A 22,941-nucleotide genomic window follows, 5' to 3' on the forward strand; every position below is an offset into this window, starting at 1 on the left:
AGAAGAACAGGAAAAAAAAAAAAAACCCCAAAACGACGTCGTTTTGGGAGGCTGCCGGGTAGGGCCGCTGGGTAGGGCGGCCGAGGATCCGGATTCAACAAGCACAAGTCAAACGGAATCATGAGTCAAGCTATAGGCCTATTCATGAGTCAGGCTGATAGGCCTTTAGGTACAGGTCGAGATTTAGGCCTATATTTTTGAATTTTTTTCCTTCATATTTTTTGTCTCACTTGCCAGCCAAGTAGAGGTAAACGTTTGTTAGGTCGGCTCCCCATTACATAATAAAAGATTTTACATTTGTCTAAATTGAATTCGGCTTAGCTGCCAAGTTTGGCAACTCTTAAAAAATTCAAAAATTCAAAAAGTCACTATCCTATTTAAATCACATCATCTTATTTAAGTCACATCACTTCTCTAACACATCACTTCAAACCCAACCCAAACCCAACTCATATTTCATAAAAAGTCAAAAAGTGCACTTATTTAGTCTTCCCAAAAGACTTCTATATTTTTTCAAATTCAATTTAAAAAATAATTATAAATCTCAATCTCATCAATTGGACTATATGTTATAAAAAATAAAAAATAAAATATTCTGTAATTAAATTCAATCACACGTTATATTTATTAAATAAATATACTAGCATCATTATGAATTGAAAGATTTTATGTATAAATTAAAATATTTATTAAACAAATTCAATCACACATTATCACAAATATGAGTTTAAAAAAAAAACAAAAAACAAAAATAATGTATAGATCCTAACAAAAAATGTATTTTTTAATATATTATAATTAATTAATTAATGGGGAAATTACCCACAGGTCCCATGTGGAACATGTGGACACCATTTAATCCCATAACTTTTTGAGTACACCCAAAAGTCCTTTCTTCTCTCTCTCTCTGTTTTTTGCTTCCCTTCCTCTCTCGTTTTTTTTTCTGCATTTTTCTCTCATCGTCTTTGTCATGGACGACGACCGGTGATCATGTCTTTCTCCATTGATCGGGGTTCACTGATAACCGCCAACCATCGAAATCAACTCGTGACTTCACTCTCACCGACGATGAAGATAATATATTTCCGACGAAGAAGATGATATATTTCCGACGAAGAAGATGAGTGGATGTACTTAGATCTGATGTAGATCTACTCAGATCTACATCAGATCTAAGTAGATCTATATCAGATTTTGCTAGATCTAAACAAAAAATAGTTGTCGGAGTACAATCCTCTCTCTACATGCGCCTTTCTCCTTCGATCTCTCTTTTTTTTTTCTTCTCTGCTATACACTTCTGTTTTTTTGTTCTAATGGATAAAATTTTCGAATTCTGAACAAGTAGTTTTTAAGTTTTAGTTACAGGCGGTGAAAACTGTAAAATTTTGCAGTTTCAAATTTTTTTGGTGCTGGAATGAATCATGGTATAAAACTGTAAAATTTTACAGTTTCATAACATGTTTTTCATTTTGATTAATAAGGATAACTGCTTAATAGATTTTTGTTTTGAAACTGTAACATTTTACAGTTTCAAAACTTACTTTTCAATTTGATCACTATTTAGAGATTATTTGCTTGAACCTTACAAAAATTGAAAAATAACATATATTTTCCCCATTATTGCTGTTTTTTGTCGTTTCATTTTTTTTCCTTTTAGTTTATCAATATTTAGCACATTTTGCTATTTTTTTTTTTGCTATAATTTAAGCATTTATTCTTCTTTTTTTTCCGGCAATATTCTAGATATTCTGGTGAGTCTCCAGTGATGTTCTTAACGTCCAGTGAACGTTCTGAACATTCCGGTGACTTCCATTAACGTTCTTAACACTCCGGCGAACTCCCGGTGATACTCCGGCGACTTCTCGGTGATACTCTGGCGACTTCCCGGCGATGTTGAACATTCCGACGAGTCTCCGGCGACCGTTTGACGGAAGTCCTACGGTAGTAAGATGTGAACATTGTCTGTAAATTAAAAAAAAAAAAAAGAATTTTTTGGTAATAATTAAAAATGTATTGGACTAATTGGTGCAAATATTTTGTTTTGAGATTAGCTAGGTTTTGAACTTGGTACATGGGACTTATCAGTAAGTTTCTCTTAATTAATTTAATAGTGAATTAGGCCAAACTAGGTTAAAAATATAAATTCCAAACTCAATCTATTAATATATCAAGTTAAAAGTGTTAGATCAGCCTAACCCTATAGGCTAAAACAACCTTTCAAAACCCTTTAAAATAGGACTAAGCTGGACAGGCCAATGTCCACCCTAAGTCCAAGTCGAGCTTTAAATGCTAGTCCTAGGCCCAATCCAAAGCTCATTTGGGTCGAACTAGCCTGTTCAAGGTACATGCTCTGACTGGGTAAAAAGTTGCCTAGCAAGGCGGGTACAGACTTTTGAGCAAGTGAGGTTAGGAATTCTAAATAAATTATTAAATTTTATATTAAATCTCTTATGTAAGTGTAGGACTCACACACATGTGATTTATATAAATCTCACATTTATGTGAAAAGTTTGATAAAAAATTTAATAATTTATTTGAGATCTATAACATTTTTCAGGAGCAAAATGATAATCCTAGCTCTCTATCTACCTAATGGGAAGAGGCTTCCACATCAGCAGCAACTAATCAAAATTTGACTTCTCTAAGATAACGCTAAATGCAAACATTACCCAATGACATGTGTGCATACGGGGCGCCTAGACAGCGCCTACATATATGACTCAATTACATACACATTTATCCACAGAAAAAGAGAGAAAAAAAGAAAAGAAAAGAAACCAATCGGGTCCTTAATAGAGAAAGAATCCAAGTGTGATCTTGGTGGATGTTTTTGTATGTATGTCAAACAATCATCGAAACTAATTAAAGATCCAACAATATTTTTAAAGATCTTGAATTCTTGATCCATCCTTCTCTATTTTTTCTCTCCCCTTGAAAAGCTTTTGTATATATTGTTGTCATCATGGCAATGGATTCAGATCTCTCGATGATTCTTCCAAGGGTTCTCATCGTCTCTCGACGAACTGTACGCAAGAACAAGTTCGTAGATTTTGTGGGTTCGTTCTCTATCTCTCTCTATGATTATATCTCTCGATGATTCTTGTTTTGTTTGAGATCAAAATCCATCTTCTGTAAATTGTATATGAATATTTCTCAACAGATATATGCCTTCATGCATTATGTATATATATAAATATCATATCTATATCTATATAATCATCCACCCTGATTTTTTTCTCTCTTTAAGATGCTTTATGATTCTTTTTGCTCACTCTTTTTCATTAGTATAATTTCATTTGTATTGAAGGTTGTTTTTATCAATAAAATCTCATTTTTTGCTGATTAAAAATGATAATCTTTTCGTCCCAAAATATTAATCCATAATTTCATTTTTCATGATTTTCAAAAATCAATAACTAAAATGACATAAATTTCTTATTTTGTCATTCTTTTAAATTCATTAATAACACAAAAATTACAATTATGACAATTGATATTTTTAAAAAATAGTACTATCAAAAGTAATTTTAAAAAATCAATATTTTCAAAAGCGTAATAATTATACTATTAAAAAAATTCAATTTCTCAAAAGATAGAAACTAATATTTTGAAATGAAAGAAATATATATAATCATCATTCTAATTTTTTTTGTCCAATATTTCAATGAATATAAAGGGACCTCAAGAAATTATTTGGATGCTTTCGAAATTGAGATCTTGGAGCTCCAGACTTTGAACACCATACCAACCATTTGATGTAAATTTGTCATATCTATACAACAACATCTTATACAATTAACATCTTATACTATTATATAAAATCGACATCTAACTTGGTGCAAATTTGCCACATATTTTACTTTTATGAAAACGCCAGGCCACGGCCATTTGGAAACTGCTTATGCAAAAAAAAAAAAAAAAATTCAGATTTATTTTCTTTATTCTTTAATTATATATAGACTTTAGGCTTGATTCAGTGGTTTTGTAATCATATCTTAAGGTGTGATGACGGAAATATTAAAGATTTGAGTTAATAGAATAAAGAAAACTCTTTTAATTATAATTTAACTTTATTAACAAATCAACATCTTATAATTTTGAAAAAAAAAACTATATATATTTACACATGCATTGAATGCATTGACCTACCACTAATGTTTATATAAATCTACATTAAAAAATATCAACTTCAAAATAGCGACGATAATTGATTTTAAAATGAAGCAATTTCCATATGATTTGAGCAGGAGAATATCACCTAGACCTCATAGTAAGCTATGGAGCAGTCCCAGTCATAGTCCCCAGAGTCCATGGACTCCACATGCTCCTCGACAGCTTCGAACCCATCCATGGTGTCCTCCTCTGCGAAGGCGAAGACATCGATCCATCCCTCTACGACTCCCAACTCTCCGACTTCTCCCCAGAAGAGCTCCAACAAATCAAACAACTCCACGCAAGCGACACAGCCATAGACCGAGAAAAAGACACCATCGAGCTCAGACTCGCAAAGCTCTGCTTGGAAAAAAACATACCCTTTTTAGGCATATGCAGAGGCTCACAAATCCTCAATGTTGCCTCTGGGGGTACCCTATACCAAGATGTAGAGAAAGAGATTTTGAAAAAGTGTCCTGAAAATCGTAGGGTTGTTCATATAAACTATGATGACTATGATCAGCACAGGCATGTTGTCAGGTTGGTGGAGGACACACCTTTGTGTAAATGGTTTGGAGGGTGTTTGGAAGGTGAGAAAATGGAGATTAGGGTGAATAGTTATCACCATCAAGGTGTGAAGAGATTGGCTGAGAGGTTTGTGCCAATGGCTTTTGCTGAGGATGGGTTGGTTGAAGGGTTTTATGACCCAGATTGTTATGATCCTGAAGAGGGTAAGTTTATTATGGGTCTTCAGTTTCATCCTGAGAGAATGAGGAGACAAGGTTCTGATGAGTTTGATTATCCTGGATGCCCTTCCGCTTATCGGGTAATTATTTTTCTAATTTTTTCATATTTTTTTTACTGTTTTATATAAGCAAGGATGCGTGACAAAGGAGTCTTTTAGTAAAAAGTGTCATTCCAACTTTTTACTCATTTTAGATCATATCACCTCTCACATAATTTTACATAATTTATTTATAAAAAGGCAAAATAAATTAAAAAAGTCAAAAAATTAACTTTTTACTAACTTTCCAAAACATCTCAAAATAAATCTAAGTTGTCACTTAAAATGCAAACAAAAAGAAGATTAGTGAAAATCGGTCCGTTTGATTTAGTTTTCGAATTATAATTTGAGCATAAAGTTATATTTTGAAAGATAAATTTTTAAAATGAGTTTCGAAAAGAAAAAATTTGTTTAGTTATAAGTTCTGAAAAAAGTTTTGAATTGTATTTTGAAATTATTTTGGATTTATTTTTTAAAAAAATATTTAAATTTTTTTTTTTATTTTTTATGGAAATTATTTTTTATTGTAAATATGTATTTATTTTTTTAATGTGTGCTGTATTTATTATTTTTAAAATATTTTTTAAAATATTTAAAAATATTTTTTATTTTAAATATTTTCTTATTTTAATCGTTTTAATATTTTAAAATTTTTTGAATCGCCCATATATATGTAAATCATAACAAATTATTTGGCTAATACTTAAAAAAATAATAAAATAATTTTTTCGAAATTTTTTTTTTAAAAAAAATTATTCAGAAATAAAAATAAAAAATATTTTCTGAAAAAATATTTAAGAACAAAAGGAAAAAAAAAAATTGATTTTTTTTTTTTTTTTGAAAAAAGGTGGTTTTGAATTTAGATAGTAATCTGTGGGTGGTTTGTGTAGGAATTTGTGAAAGCTGTAATAGCTTATGAGAAGAAACTAAAAGGTTTGGATCGCATACGAAAGGCTCCAAAGCTTGATATGGAGGAATTGGAGAAGAAGAGAAACATAGTTGTGAGAAGTTTCTCCATTGCAAAAGACTTGTACAGCACTGGACGTGGGACAGTTTCTGCCCAAGAGTCTGAACTCGAACCCGGAGCTCAATTTCTTGAGGTAATAAAAATAAAAACCAAATCTGTAAAATGGTTCATGATAACAGCTACCAATCTTGATGGGTTTATCACTCACCTAAATCTGCTACCAATCTTAACAAATTCAAAATCCAAACATAACATAATATTTTTTTCTCATACATTTCATACAAGTAAATCAAAATCTTTACAACAAGAACCGAGCAATAAATGCATTATTCATGAATCACCATTGAAAGCAAAATGACATTCAATCGTCAAACTGTAAACATAAACATTATCAATCGACCAGTGTCACAGTCTTTGAAGTTGACTACATTGGGTACATCTTAATTTGAATTGCAGGCAAACACGGCATTGAGTAGGCAGCAGGAGAAAAGGCTGAAGCAGATGGGAGCAACAGTGAGGAATTCATCAGTGTACATAGACAGATTGAGGATGATGAGGATGGTGAATGAAGACAGGGAGAGAGTTGCTAGGACTATTATGGCCAAAATGTCTATAGATCAGTTATCTGATCTCAGCTCCTTTTACCACTTGATGTCTCAGATTTGTTCAGATGCATTAGATAGGAAGCTTAAAGGTCTTATAATCAATGAATGAAGTAGACCACCTTAATTAAAATAATTCTATGTACCCCACCTTCACCCTAAATTTATCCCGAATGAGATTGTGTGGTTGATATTAAATTTGTATAGTGTGAGATTCATGTATTAAATAAATCAGAATTACAATATAATAATTCTGAATAATTTCTGGATAATTAAGTAAGAATATTTGTAGTACTACTATAATCTATAACCTATATAAAAAGAACGTAAGAGTGGTGTAACATGGTGTAACGCTGGGCTTCTTCCCTCACAGGTTTTGGATTGGACATGTGGGTTCCTAGAATTTCCCAAACCGGTGCTATGCTGTTTGGTTATTTCCCAAAGCTCCTGCCTGCAAGGTGTGGATTCAAATCATCCACACCGACTATGAGAAAGAAAACAAATTTTGCCCCTTTGAAGAGTAGCCTTCACCGACCCACAAGTCCACGGAGAAGCCCCAACTTGAATTTGTGGGAGTGCGCAATTGCCATTGTTGCTGTCACCTATTACATCTCAATCTTATGGCGGTGTATCGGTTGCTGTTGAGTTGGGAAAATGCTAAGTTGTCTTCAAAGGGTGTAGCGGCGAAGCGGCAGAACTATACATCTTTCGAAAGTGCTGAAACCAAGAACAACAAGTGCACAACTAGACAACCAGGTGTGTGCAATTCCCTACTACGTTCTGCTTTCCTCTGTGTTCTGTATTTTCTATTGGTGTTTTTGCGAACTGAAACTCCATTCAGCTTTGTATTTTAATGCTCTTTTGAGATGGCTGGACAATCTGGTATGTAAATAGCTGTTTCCATGCTTATTGGTCTTCCAAGATGTGCCACCATGTGGTTTCTATGTTCTTGTTTCTCTGTAATCTAATTATATAGATATAGAGAAAATTGTATCTCAAATTGTAGAAACTATTCTTAACTCAACAAGAATTTCAATTTTAATTCAAATGCTATGGTATAGATATGCTATTGTAAGGGTGAAACTCTAGGGGTTTTTTTTTTTTTGGGGGGGGGGGGGAATTTTCCAAACATAATTAGTGTTAAAATATAAAAAATAATACAAAAAATTGTTGTCATATTTAGTATGAAGGTCCGTGAAAGAAATAATACAATATCCAGATCTCTATAACTCATAATGCAATATTGAAAACAGCTTAGAATTCACAAATTTTAATATGTTCCTGTTTCATTATGTTTGGTTTCTAAATGTTTCGTAGTATTGATGTGTAGGCGAGAATGTTACAATGGAATGAGTGGAGTTTTGTTTTTCTTGTCAAGATTTTATCTTGAAAACATTTTATTATTCATTTTTTCTGTTGAAATTCCAGTAAAGTACTTCAAGAACCACTTCCATGGGGATTGAAAAGTCGTTGAGCATGACAGAACCAACTTTTAGAAGAGGAGGAACTAGGAAAAGTAGCAAGGGTTTACGCTTTGTCGAGAATAAACGTTGACATTTATGATTGAGCTTGTACTATATTTCCATTTTGAACTGATATTATGCACAGATTAGGTAGCTTAGTTTCTATTCATGAACGTATCAATGATGTTGAATTGCTAATTATATGGTTTATTTATAGGAATGTCCACATTGAGTGTCATATTGTAGCCAAGTTTCTCTTTAGACTTTAACATTTGATATATAAATGGTTTCAAAAAGTATGTACGTAGATTTTTTAGATATGTTGAAGTGTAATGCTTTGTTGTACCATTGCAGAGCCAACATAATGAGTTGGAGGCAAAGTTTTTTTTAGGAGAGAGCATCCCTTGAAGCTAATTGCTAGAAGATTTATGGATCACTATATGATAAGGTATGGAGAATGTGACTCATTGAGTGGTACAACCTATGGATTGTGTAGTTTGGCACTGCTTGTTTTCTTAATGCTTTTCCCAAATACATCATAATTCTTGTAATCAAAAGAAGTTCAAATTTATGTGCATTACCTATTTGTTTGGTTGACTTGTAATGTGAGTAGACATGTTGCAGAGATGAGAAATTGTAAATGATGTCGTCAAAATTGAAGGAGTTACAAGTGAAGCCACAATGGACCTTGAGGATGATAACTCTACAAAAGGTAACTTATTTCGTTGAAAATTGTTGAATTCTTCTTCTGTCTTTTGTTGGGAAACATTTTTCCACACCATTGGATCTCATCATCACAGGTAACAAAAACTTCTATTTCTACTCTCTATTTCTTAAAATCTATTTCTCTACGAGTCAAATGGTTTTGAAATTATTTGATTTTGGTTATGAAACGGTTTGATTTCTATAGCATCTCTTCTCTTCTCTTCAATGATTGAAGTGGGTTTCCAAATGGTTTCTACTTCTATTTTTTGAAATGGGATTCTAAAAGATTTCTATTTCATGAGATAGGTATATGAAATAGTTTCCACCATCACACCATTCTTTGATTGGTTTGATTTTAGATATAGGCATGAGCACTTTGTGAAAAATGATATTAGGCATGAGGACGCTGTTGTTTGGGCTCTGAATATCAGTCCTCATGTTTTATAGAAGAATAAGTGATATCAACTCTCAAACCGAATGATTTGGTATGTGATTTTCTGAAAATATAACTATATTTCACCTATATTTTACACACTTTTTTTTCCCTCAAATTTACAAACCAAATACAATTTTTAAAGTATTTATATTGACACTGTAACGCGACCGTCAAGCGTGAAGCGCGTGGGGGGCTAACTAGTTAAATAGAAAGGAGAATGCTGGAGACCCCCAACTCCAAGGCACCCCTAGCACTCCCACCTCCACGTGGGGGGCTGCCAGTGGCTTAAAAAAAAAAAAAAACAATTTTTTGGACCAATCAGAAGGGATCCCAGTCAAGGTTCTAAATATCGGCCGGTACGTGCCGTACCGGCCGGTTCGTACCGGAAAATTGAAGTACCGCGTCGGATACTCACCGGTATACCGGTGAGAATGAATTTCGCTTCCGTAGCGGCCGATTCCCGATACGTATCGGCCTGAATCCGATAAGTGAGCGATACAGCTCCGATACGGTCCAGTACGGCTGAATAAATGGAAAAGGAGGAGAAAAAAAGAAGAAGAGGGAATTAGGATGGATTTAGAAGAGAAGTATGTGAACCTGTTGAGAGATGGAGTGGTGAGCAACCTGGTAATCCTGGTGGAGGATGTACATACCCACAAATGATGTCGCTGCGGCGCCGCGAAGAACGACGCCATTCTCACTCTCAGAACGTAACCCATCTCTCTCTCTCTCTCTCTCCCCCCTTCTTCACCTGGGCTATGCTCGAATCTGATCAATAATGCTTTTAACCAAACAGGCGCCAGAAGGAGCGACGTCGTTTATGGTTATGAACCAAATTTTTCTTTTTTCTTTTTTTATAGGGAAACTACCAATAATTTACATTTCTATCGAGGATTATTAAAAATAAATTTTAATAAAATTTTTACTAAAAATAATATTTTGTGATAATTATATATATATATATTGCTAAAAATTGATAATTAATGATTTTTTTATCATAAATTTATAAATTATCGCTAAAACTTACCATTAGTAATTTTTTTGTGATGAATTTTTTAACCTGTCGCTGAAAGTTAAAAATTAGTGTATTTTTTGTTACGATTTTTTTAAACTGTCACTGAAATTTATAATTAGTAATATTTTTTATGACAATTTTTAAACCGTAGCTGAAAATTAACAATTAGTAATTTTTTTAATAATATTTGATGAATAACATCATTAATTATCATAAGATTTATTGAATAATAAATTTACCTATTATAACTTACACATAGGCTACAATTTTTTTTTCTTTTCCCTTTCTTTCTTCTTTTTCCATCCTAATTTTGATTAAAATGTGATAAATTAAGGCTAAAAGAGTCAAAAAAATGCATAAAATTGAGTTTTAGAGGGATTGCTAATGATTTTTGAAATTTCACAACCGTGACGCCCGATACCCAATACGTACCGGTCGATACTACCAATACCGATACTCCGCGATCGATACCGTTACGTTACCCGATACCGCGATTTAAAACTATGATCCCAATACTCCCACTGGGGTCTCATGCATTTTTCAAATAGAAATGTACACAAACCTACCTACCACGTGAATGAAATTGCTTTATTAACAAACCTACCTACCACGTGAATGAAATTGCTTTATTAATAAGGCTTGATTGGGCTCTGCATTAGCCCTTCGCTAGGATAGATATTGGTTGCCTCTCAAATTCTTATTTCCTTCTTCCCCAATAATCTGCGTGTATTAATATTTGAATTTTCTATCCATTTTTTCATTTGCACATGGCTAATTGAATTTTTCTCAAACCTTATAGGGAGGTGAGTGCAATTTATCTTTTTTTTAAGCAAAAATATAAATATACAGATAAACTACTCCATAATTCCGTAAATATGGACCTTCGTTGTTTAACCAAAAACTTATGTATTCGGATACAATGTATAAGGGTCTTCCCTTTCGTTGTATAGAAACCAAACCATCAGAAGGTTTGACGCAATTTCAGCTATACTTCCCTTTCAAAAAATTTCTACTTCTCAAGGAAACGAGTTCCACTTTGTTCGAGATAACCAATCATGAATAACTAGATCCAAAAATAACAGAGTGATTCAGTGCTACTGAATGGGACTGTAAAATGAAATTATATAAATAAATCAAAATTTAAACACATTATAAAATTCATTAAATTTTTCAATCAAAACTTGAACAACTTTAATATTTAACTCGACAAGCTTCCATGTACTATAAAAAAATCAAGCTATTCAAACGCAATTCATCCTTAGCTCATTTAAAATCGACACAAAAAACTAAACAATTCAAATTTTCACACATTTTAAAACTCACTAAATTTTCAAGTCAATCTTGATCGATATATTCTTTGACTCGACTCAACTCAACTTATTTACAGACCTACCACTAAATGCTTCCATCCCAGACCATCATGGGTTGAAATGCAGAACTCACTGGTCGCTCACCATAAACCAAAAAGATAACCACAATGAGGGAAATGAAACCTATCATACAATTTCCTAATTTGAAGCTTCAAATCCTGGAACGAATCAGACAGATTAAAACTACTTCCAAGTTCAATGAGATGCAGTGTAAGCAACCAAAATATAGTAGCACAACAGCATGTATGAGCAAATGAAGTTGATGACAAGCAAGGATTTTAAATCAATCGGGAAGAAATAAAGCCCAAACTAAAAAAATTGCAACCCATGTAAGCCTCCAAACCGCTATGCATGGACAAAGTAAACAAAACACACTTTAAAATTTACTACAGAAGCAATTAATATAGCTGAAAATATTCAAAAATATTGTACACCAATATTCCCTAAACATCAGTACTCTTTTAAACGGCCATTTCTAGTCAAACAATACAAGGATTAGTGACACAGGTCATGATCATGGGGCAGCTACAACTTCATACTATTGTACATCCTCTCTATCAAAATCCCTTCAAAATGTTACATAAAATATTACAATCTAAGTACTGACCAAGGAAAAAAAAGCCTGTTCTCTCATGTAACAGGCATAGCTCAGCCCTGCATCTAACACTATATTTTCTCTGTTCTTTTCTTGCTTTTTTTTTTTCTTTTTTTTGGGGTAAGTATTTTTCTTTTGTTTTTTTCTTCTTTTTTTTTTTCTTTTCAAAATATAACAATAGCAGCAAACCAAACCAGAAACATGAACTCAACGTTTCTATCTTGATCCCCACAAAAACCAACATTGGATATTTTACTCAGAAGAGAACCATGCCTTTTATAACGGAATGAGTTGGGCTTCTTCCCTAGAATCGTACAATGGAAAACATAAGGGAAGTCTGCACCTAATTTTATCTACGGTGGAAGAAAAGAAAATCCGGGTGATTGACCTGAAGCAGAGTTAGCCATTTGTCAGCAGCCTGCAAGAGAGGGTTCAACAATTGTCTCTCACATCCCCCATTTGGCATCCAAATGGATTCCTTGAACTTGTATGAAGCAAGAGCAAATACCGGTAATGAAATCCTGGGGACGCCATCAATCTCACTGGGATAAGTCACAACTGGGGCCTGCGCACTTTGAGTGCCTGCCATAATCACGAAAATGCAAACAAAAAATTATCACTTATAAATACAACACTCTGTATGAATCCATTTAAAAAATACAGAAGCTACTCAGACACTGACAAAGTGTCCCACCATTACACTCCACAAAGTCAACAAGAAAGAATATTGTGTGAGAATTTTTTAGGAAAGAGGCTAGCCCAAGGTAAAGACATTAGGAAAGACTTCCCATGTGGGTTAGGTGTCGAGTTTGGAAAGGAATCAGGTAGGGTTGACCAGTGAAAATGAAATACATATGTATAGGGTCTTGCGAACAAGTGCCCCTAGGGCACGAGAACAGAAAATTGGAAGAACACATAATTTTCACCTATTTCAAAACACTTTTCAATAATTTCATCACTTTCACATATTTCCAAACACTTTTTACACCAATTCCGATATTAAATAGTGCCCTAGGGGCACTTGTTAGCATTTTCCATATATATAGCAGATAAACGAGAGAAGAGGGAGGGGTCAATCTAGCATTACATCAAAATATTTGTGAATAAACTTAACTAAAGATAAAAGCACAAAATTTATTATTCCTAACTCAGAGCATTAACTGCAAAAATAGTCTTCAAAAAATGAAGACAGACATTGGCATAGCTGTAAAATAGTTGTTTTCAAAAAAGTTAAACATAAACAAGGAAACACACTACCAAAAGATTTATACAGAATAATATACTAAATAGACACGTGCATAAATAATTAATTTCAATATGTAGAATGTACCGACAACAAAAATATTTAGTTACCTGACAAAGGCGTATGAAGAGAGTGGTAAGTCAGAAAGCAAGCATCCAAATCTTTTAATGTTGGCCCCATTGGTATTCTGTAAATGGGATACCTAAAAAATTCCATCACAACCAGTAAGTCACATCTGCATTTGTATGTGTGTGTAGAGACAAAGATGCAAGGTGTGATAATTATACCAGGCCACAGAAATCCAACTGGAAGATAGTAAATCACAACTTCTTCGTGTTTTCAGCTCAGGGAAACGGAGGGCAAGATCTGATATCTGAAATGATAAGAAGACAAGAAACCTTAAGGAAAAATAAAGGATCAACATACAGACTTCGCATGAATTAAACGAGGGAAGAGATGACTAACCTTGTCAGCAAGAGGTTCACGACCATACGGTTGGTCCCGTTCAAGATACTCAAACAGAAGGCATTTTTGGGTGTTCCCAGATTCACCCTCATCACTAGAGAAGCCTTCTTGAAGGGCATTATGCTGAATCTCGTTTCTTAGATGGTGATGATTCCATTGTTCTCTCGAGTAATTCAAGCATTTCTCATGTTCAGAATCACTGCTACCATCACTACCTGAATCCCTGAAATAGTCACTGTCCTCAACAGGTTGCCTATGGCACAAGGACAACATCAAAACAGTATGATAATATGTTGACAAATTAAATGAACCTATTAAACTAAAATTCCACTCTACCAACCAATCCTCCAATACTTCCAATTTTGGAAAAACAAAATACTTCAAAATCTAAATTATTCTTGATATCCAGCATAAGTAACAAACTGAACATAGAGCGATAACGTCAGTAGTAAGGACTAGTCAAAAAGGAAATACATGAATAAGAAAGGGCAGGGCAGATTTTTCTTATGTGTGTGTGTGAGAGAGAGAGAAGGCCAAAAACACATTTATAAAGGAGAATAGCAAACACACTTCATATACAGTTTTATATTTCATAAGTCAGTTGCCAGTTTTACGCTTACATATCCTTCATCATTCAAAATAAAGTTTAGTAGTTAAAAATAGGGAATTCCAGCTACCACCATCCCATGGCTTAAATTTGTAAGATTTATGTGTGTGTTTGTGTGTCTCTGCACATGTAGGAAGATTTTACCTCTGATTGTGGTTGCAAGAGTAACATATCTACTTGAACAGGAACTATGGGGAAAGAAAATGTAAGTTGATAATCCCAAGAGACAAACCTCCCCATATACACATCAGTGAAGCAACAAGACCCTATACTATGTTATGTGTTGTCCTTGAGTTTTTCATCCCAAACCTGTGATTCGTAACCTTAGACCTTTCTTCAAACCCTTGGCACTAATTTAACCCCTAAAACCTAAATTGGTTGCTGTTCAAAAAATACCAAGCAATTATTCTGAAATTCCAACAACCAAACACTTTCAAACTGAAGCCAATTCCAACTCTTTTCTATCTACAAACCCTTCAGGCTTCAACTTGTCTTCCTGCTATTAAAAATGCTAAACCTAAATGTTTTTATGACCTAATCCACCAAAACAACATTTGTAGGAAATATTATTTTAAATTTACCAATACTGTCCAGTTTTAGTCCTATATCAGAGAGCACAAGGAACTCTCTCTTCATTCTTGGGTAATACATCAACAGTATAGATTTTCATGTAAAGCAAAGAATTAGATCCCAGATACTAGACTGTATAAACTACATTATTAATTTTGACTCTCTCATGCCTAATTGCTAACTTCCTTTATATGCATATCAATGGTTCTTAAGGAACAGGACTACAGGAGAATATGAACATTTCTTGTGCTACAAAAATGTTTGTGGATTGCGCCCAATATACTGACTGGATTGTACACTTTCATAACAAGCAAAATAAAGGATTCCAAATAAATTAAGCACCATGGATGTTTATAGTGAAAGCATCATAAACTTTTTCAAGTACAGAAGGCATCGGATACAATCTGAATAAATATCTTGGATGGCTTTGGAAAGTAGAAAAGGCAATCCACAAGAATCTAATAATAACCACACTTGACTACAATTACAACAATAGGCAAGAATTCAGTTGGCACTATATTCATGTTTCAACGTCAAGTAAGAATGTGAGTTCTATTATTAGCAGAACTCACTACAGCACTATGATTACCTTGATTTCACTGAACACTTCGAACGATCACCATATATTTGAATAGCAGATAAATATGGGACATAGTATTGAACCACGCTATCACTATCGTTCAAAATTAATGGCACGCCAACACCATAAGCGCTCCACTCCTTAAATGACTCCCACAAATCACCAAGCACAAAGTATGGTCGAAATTCCACATCACAAGTCCTCCAACCCCTCATAGTTGTCTGCAATCATATTCATATCACAAATCATTCAACATCTAACAAAACAATAATACCCACATAACAAAATCATTAATGGGGCCGTATAAAATCTTTTATCACCTAAACTATCATCATTTTTTTTCTATTTCATCCCTAAACTATTATTTTTGTCTATTTAGTTCTTAAAGTTTCTGAATTATGTTCACATAGTCCAATTAGAGACAATTATACAAACCAATAACAATTAAACCCTAACTTGATGGATAAAATGTTCCTTCAAAATTTGAACAACTTACACCATACAGCAAAACACTCATTTTTCTTACTGTTTTAAACAAATTACACTCCATAACCAATTTAAAGAGTGTTTGGTAGTATAATTTAAGTTATTCAAATTATAAAATTACCCTTTTTACCCATCAAATTAAGCTTCAACCATGATAATTTGTACAATCATCTCCAATTCCAATTGAACCAAATGAACAAAAATCAGAAATTTTAGAAAAATATACGAAAATGATCGTTTAGGAATGAAATTTAATAAATAAATAAATAAGTGATATTAACACTAAAATTTATTCAAGCAATAAACCAAACTTAATCAAACTAAATTAACCTTAGAGAGATACTGAGCAGGAACAGAAGGTGTAATCGATTCCAAAAACCTTTCAAGATTACACAAAGGCGACACCACTGGCTCCAATGCCGGCGTGACTACTGGCTTAGGACTCTCCTTTGAAACCACAGACTTGTCCTCTTTCGAAGGAGATTGACTCTGCACAGTCACATCATCACTCTGAGCTCTCCGAAGATGATCTTGACTCTGCTGATTCTGATAGTTCCTACGAGCCTTCGCTGGATCGTAAAACCGGTCTCCTCCACGACTTCGACCGAACTGTAATCCAGCTGCCAACATCTCCACACTCCACCAAAAACCCTAAAACTCAAGATTCTATAAAAACACTACACAGAACTACCGTTTTATCGAAACGTTGATCTTATTAGAAATGCATTGATTTTACTGGGTATTGATTGATCGGACCGATCTAGAACCAGAAGGGTGCGGCTAACGAATCCAATTAGCTGATTGTTGTCGACGAGAATTAGGGAACTATGAAGAAACCCCAACAATGGTGAACCAAATCAAACTAGGATTAGATATATGTGTCAATATATATAAATACGTACAGAGATGATCAAATGAAGATCAGAAGCTAATTGAGGGATACAGAGAGTATCAAGAACAAGGGCAGATAACACAATCCAGAGAGAGAGAGAGAGAGAGTTATGGAAAAGGAAGAGATGAAGAAAGAGAGAGAGAGAGAGAGAGAGAGACGTATGACCAAAACCAGTCACTGAATAAATGGATGGGCAGGCGAAGAAGAAACCAACTTTTAGTACATTTTTTTATTATTTAAATTTACGGGATAAGAGAATATTTTATACAAAAATAAAATAAAAAATTGGTGAAAAATTTAATTTAAGTAAGGTATAAGACCATCTCCAACGGTGAATCAAACCTGGCATCAAATTTAAAATTTGGTGAAAAAGTCACTTTTTTAAGCTCCAACGGTTTTACCAAATCGATATCAAATCCAGAATTCAGCAAAAATGGTACCAAACTGAGTGCAGGCGAAGCATTTCACCAAAACACTGTTCCTAACCGTTGGGATGAGAGGAACGGGTCGACCATCCGGTTGACCAACCGGTTAACCAACCGGTCGCCCCGGAGAAAGTTCAGACAGTTCACAAAAAGGTTCAAACCATTCAAAAAAAAAAAAAAAAAAAATTTTGCCTAGGTGGTCGACCGGCCGGTTGACCACCCGGTCGACCACCAAAAGTTCAAAAAATTCAAAAAAAAAGGTTCAAACAGGTAAAAAAAAAAAAAAAAAAAATTTTTTGCCATTACCGGTTGACCGGCCGGTCGACCGGCCGGTCAACCAACCGGTTGCCCAGCGCAAATTTGATGAAATGAATTTGATGTTGAACCGTTGGAGCGCGAAGTATCAAATTAAGGAAATGACCCATTTTCGACTCAGATTTGGTGAAACATTTGCTACACCGTTGGAGATGCTCTAATGCATTAAATCTAAAGTAAAATCTTATTTAATAATAAAATTATGTTGGAATTGTCATCAAAAAGTTTCAACGGCGGCGAGCGACAGCCAGTGATCATAGTGAAATAGAAAAAGAGAGATGCTAGAGAGCTCTAAATCTAGAGCTCTGATTTGAGCTTTAGTGATGTGTTCAAGTAATAAAAAAAAAAAAAAAAAGCAAGGCACAAACATCACATCAGAGTGGGTTCAATATTTCCATTAGAGCTATTAAAGCTCCTATATTAGAGTTCTAAAGCATTTTTGATAGAAAAATGTGTGAAATTCGATAAATAAGATAGTTTGGTATATTTCGACAAATATGAAAATAATCCAAATACATGAGTGACATGTGTCACATTTCAATAAATAAATAATTTGATAAATATCGATAAATAAGAAAATAGGTTAAATGAATTTTAACAGATATACAAATTATGTTATTTTTAGAGATAGGATGGTTTTAAAAATTTGACAAATAGATTAATTATAACAAAAAGTTATCTTTTAAAATAAATTGTGTCCTTTTTTATCCAAAAATATTAGAGCTTGGGCCTAATGGCAAAAAAAAAAAAAAAAATTAAGAAATTGATTTATGGCTTTAGTGTGCTTTTATAAGCATTTTGTTTTGACAATTGTGCCCATTAGAATTGTTTTTTCATATTAGAAAGAGCAGTTGTGAATATGTGGTTTTGTTAGGGTATTTGGTGAATTGTGAAAACAATGGGGTGTAGACGGTGGCGGAGCCATAAAGGGGTTAAGGGCTGCACGTGCCCCCTCTCACGTTTTGCATTTTTTTTTTTTTTTTTTTTTTTTGCATATAAGGAAAATAATTAACTAATAAAAATAACATTTAGAATGATTTTTTAATGACATTTTTTAAATTATGAAAATAATATTTTGATTAAAAATAAGAAAAATTACAACAAATCACATTATTAAAAAAATTTAGTGCAACAGTGATATCAAATTATTATTTATATGTAAACATAATTAATCTTACTACGAAAATAAAAAATTATTTAATTGTTAATTATATTTAACAAGTGATTGACTTTCTATGCGTTATTTTAATATTGATTAGTAATATCAATGATAATGCGATATCACTATTATTTATATATTATTATATACTTTATTATAAGACATATAAAACTTTTTTACATTATCTAGAATACACTAATTATAAGTAACACTATATATTTTCAATTCTAATTTTTCACAAGATCAATTATAAAAATAAAAATTTTAAAAAATTTATATTAAATATTTAAAATTTTATACGTAATATTAATTTAAAAATTATTATCTATTGTTATGGATGAGAAAAAGAATTTAAAATTTTAATTAACAAGAACCTTTTTTAAACTATTTTTCTGACTGTGGGTGTGGGGTCAGTGGTCACCTACTACGAGTGATTTATCAGCACAAATACTAAGCCTCCGTTTGGGGAGTGGGTTGGCTTTTTGGCTTTTTGGCTTTTTTGACTATTTTAGCCTGGGTTAAAAAGCTTGGTTTGTGAAGGGCTTTTTGACTTTTTGGCTTTTTAGCTTTTTTTTGTGAGAGAAGAGTGTAATGATTATGGGTTGGATGTGATGTTTTGTTTGTTGTGGCTAAAATAGCCTGTTTTGTCTTTTGTGGCTATTTTAGCCCTAACCCACTTGCCAAACAATGATTAAGGCTCCTAAAATTCAACAATGATTTAAATCATTAAAAAATATATTATTAATAGTATTAATATATTGAAAATGGTAAAAGTAATAAAAAAAATAAGGCATAGAAAGTGGGCGAGATCCACTATCACACTATTAGTGCTCCTTCTAGTACTTCATTTTTAGTGCTTCTAAATATTTTTCCCCTAAAATTATCAAAAAATTTGTGAGTGAAAGTGAGGAGGTATTAGGTGATCCCACGTATGCGGGAGTGAGAGGGGCACACGTATAATCAGATATTTTTAGGAGTCGGTTAAAAATTAATGTTTTAAATTTTTTTAAATAAAATGCATAAAAAATTAAAAGAGTGATATGATTTTAAAAAATTAAAAAATTGGCTTTTAACTATTATCAAAATAGATCTTAAGGGTCGTTGCTGGGTTTGGGAAGGAAGAGAGGTGACTTGTTAACAAAATATACAAATAGTTTTTTTTTTTAAATAAAATTTATGTGAAAAATTTTAATATAACAAAAACTATATAAGTTAATTACAAATTCAATCAAGACACATCATGTGATAGCATGATAAATGTTGGACCATCTTAATATCTTTTATTTATTTATTTATATATTTTTGTTTATGAATCTTTTTTTGTTTTATTCATGAATCTTATCTTGTTCATGAATGGATGTTAATTAGAATTCATGAACTTGATAGTGAGTTATTATTTGGAGTCTTTCTATTTTCTCTTTATTATTTGGAGTCTCTGCATTTTCTCTTGTTTAATGGTCATTATTTTTTTGTGTAATTTGTAAGGTTCTAGTAGTCTATAAATAGTTCCTCTCATTTGCTCTTTTCTACACCAACACATCAACTATTTTCTATACAAGAAAGATTACTAGCAAAGAAGGGTGTTTTTCTTGGTGGAGCTTTGGGTTCACCATCTTGTGCAGAGTTGGCCTGAACCATACGACAAGTGGTCGGGCAGTTGTATCATGGAGGGGACAAGTCATAGTTTTGTGATTATTGCATCGGTATTTGGGTTCTTCTTACCGCAGTGGGCTTGATCTCCTTTAAAAAAACGAGAAATCTGTGCCTTAGTTTGATCTATTTGTATCTCATTTTCTTTGCATTATTTATCAATAAAATATAATTTTTCTGGTATTTTCTCCAATAATTTTAAGGAGATCAACCATGGAACAAGTACCAGAAAAAACTAATGATGGAATTAGAGATCTCAACAAGCTTTTCAAGTTCAAAGGAGTTCATTTTAAGAGGTAGAAAGGAAAAGTTCTTTTTTATCTTAGCCTTTTGAAAGTTGCATATGTTCTTATCGAGAAGAATCCAAACAAAATCCCAACCGAAGAGATGAATGATGAAGACTACGAGGCACATGAAGCAAAAGTGGCTTCCTATAATACAGATGAGTATAAATGTCGTTTTTATCTCTTAAATTGCCTTACTGATCAATATTATGATTACTATGACGCCACTTACACTTTCGCAAAGAAAATTTGGAAAGCTTTACAAACTAAGTATGATACTGAAGTGGCAGGAGCAAAAAAGTATGCAACTAGCCACTTTTTTCGCTTCCAAATGGTGGATGGAAAATCTGTTGTGGAGCAAGCACAAGATTTTCAAATGATAGTTGCAAAAGTAAGATCTGAAGGCATCAAGATTGGTGGCAACTTGGTAGTTACAGGACTTGTTAACAAATTACAGCCATCTTAGAGAGAATTTCAAAAGAGCATGCGCCACAAACAAAAGGAGACTTCCTTGGAGGCGTTGATCACTCGCATTCTGAGTCGAAGAGGAGACTAGAGGCCAAGATGCATTAATAACACAAGCGGGTAATGACAATTCTACCACAAAGGTAAATTTTGTTTTAGCAAATAATAACTTACCCAAATGTCACAATTCCAAGAATGCTTATTTAAAGCCTTATAAAAAGAATATGAAGAATTATGGTAAACCTCACAATAAAATGGATTAATCGAAATAAGAACCAAGGTCCATCACCTCTGAAAGGGAGAAGTATGATCTGGATTGGGCCATGGTAATACCGGACAAATTGTGGGCCGAACACATTTGGGCCGTGGTATCCTGGGTCTACCCAGAAGTGATTTTTGCTCGGTAATGGCAAAGGGCGTGTGGAATTGAGCTACTTGACCTTGTCGGCACGGAGGCCGGTCAAGTAAGGGTTCCACAGTTTATGCGTTGCTCGGTTGGAAGGCGCGCTTCCATAGCTAGGCATGAAGGTTCATGCCTTAAGCTCGGCAGGTAGGCCTTTGGTTGACCGGTATGACCAATCTCAAGCTTGGCTTCACCGGAATGCAGTCGAGCACGGCTGGAAAGGAGCTCGGTTATTGGCGCACTTGGGCATGAAGCGCAGCATGGCCATTGACAGTCGAAATGCTGCAGCCCAGCTGCCGAGCTCCTAGTAGAGTGGGTTGGCAGTTGGGTTAGGTGATGTTCAGTAAGATTTGTGCTGACAGATGGAATAGCAACGCCACGTGTTGAGAGATCACTGGGAGTAGATTTGGGGCGCAGAAGGTATATAAGCATGTCTGCGCCCCCCATATGAAAGGATGACATTTTGGTGAGATAAACACTACACACAACTTAGTTCTCTCTCTCTCTATCCCTGTGTGTGTCTAACTTGATCGTCGGAGGGGTTTTCCGGCCACACACCGTCGAGTAGCTCACCGCCGTTGTGTTCGCAGGTCGATCGGACAGGCAGGAACTTGGAAGAAAGGAGTGCGGGTTTGCCTGAATATTTGCTCCTCGCACAATTGGCGCCATCTGTAGGAAGATTGCAGACAAAACCTTGTTTTCCAGACTCATCTGATCGCCGTCCATAGCGAACATCGAAGAGATTCCGCTGTCCGCCATCGACGGAGTTACCCCGGAGTCGGGCAGAATGAGAGAAGGACATCCCTCCATCATTCCTCCGATGGCGGACCTAAAGACTTCTCTAGGAGGACACTTAGGAGGCGCGCGCGATAAGCGTGGAAGAAGTTATGGTCATTCACAGAGTCTAGACGGTTATCGGCAGCGGAGAGAATCGCACGCCAGACGTCTGGAACACAAGCTAAGGGACCAGGACGCCGTCATCCGGCGAATGGCTGCGGAAATGGAGGAGTTGAAGTGGCATGTCAAAGGGAAGGGTATAGCTGGAGGGAGAGACCACAGTGAGCGCACCCAACCCCGCCGTTCAGGCAATCATAGTCAGCGGCACACTCCTTCCATTTCTATCACCAGGTAATAAGATTCCTCTCGGCTATGGGGGTAATTGAGGAGATATGGGGCAATCAAGTCATGTCGAAGCAATGTTTCATGGCAGTGAACGGAAGCCGAGCTACCAAGGGCTTCGTCCAAATGATTAAGGGACCGGAAGACCGGGGAGTCCTTGATGATGTGGGTACTAAGGCCGAGGACAAA

At 34.3% G+C, this 22,941-nt stretch overlaps 2 protein-coding genes across 3 annotated transcripts; one reads left to right on the forward strand and one right to left on the reverse strand.

Moving 5' to 3' along the window:
• The first annotated feature begins 2,715 nt into the window (after positions 1-2,715).
• Positions 2,716-6,777, forward strand: LOC114264084 (putative glutamine amidotransferase GAT1_2.1). The gene is made up of 4 exons (XM_028204695.2): positions 2,716-3,056; positions 4,248-4,978; positions 5,827-6,036; positions 6,360-6,777. The coding sequence occupies exons 1-4, from the start codon at positions 2,963-2,965 to the stop codon at positions 6,615-6,617; spliced, it is 1,293 nt and encodes a 430-aa protein (XP_028060496.2). The 5' UTR covers positions 2,716-2,962; the 3' UTR covers positions 6,618-6,777.
• Positions 6,778-11,876: 5,099 nt separating this feature from the next.
• LOC114264074 (uncharacterized) lies at positions 11,877-17,147 on the reverse strand. 2 transcript variants are annotated; one of them, XM_028204687.2, is made up of 6 exons: positions 16,371-17,147; positions 15,564-15,775; positions 13,798-14,020; positions 13,620-13,705; positions 13,443-13,534; positions 11,877-12,671 (listed from the first exon to the last, which is right to left on the reverse strand). In XM_028204687.2, exons 1-6 carry the CDS (start codon positions 16,668-16,670, stop codon positions 12,439-12,441), a joined length of 1,146 nt encoding a protein of 381 aa, XP_028060488.2. In that variant the 5' UTR covers positions 16,671-17,147; the 3' UTR covers positions 11,877-12,438. The 2 variants fall into 2 exon arrangements, with proteins under 2 accessions (XP_028060488.2, XP_028060483.2); XM_028204682.2 differs by having other exon boundaries at positions 13,798-14,050.
• Between the last annotated feature and the right edge of the window lie 5,794 nt (positions 17,148-22,941).

This window comes from Camellia sinensis, chromosome 5 (genome assembly GCF_055761805.1).
Source record: "Camellia sinensis isolate YWXY chromosome 5, ASM5576180v1, whole genome shotgun sequence".
NCBI lineage: Eukaryota > Viridiplantae > Streptophyta > Magnoliopsida > Ericales > Theaceae > Camellia > Camellia sinensis.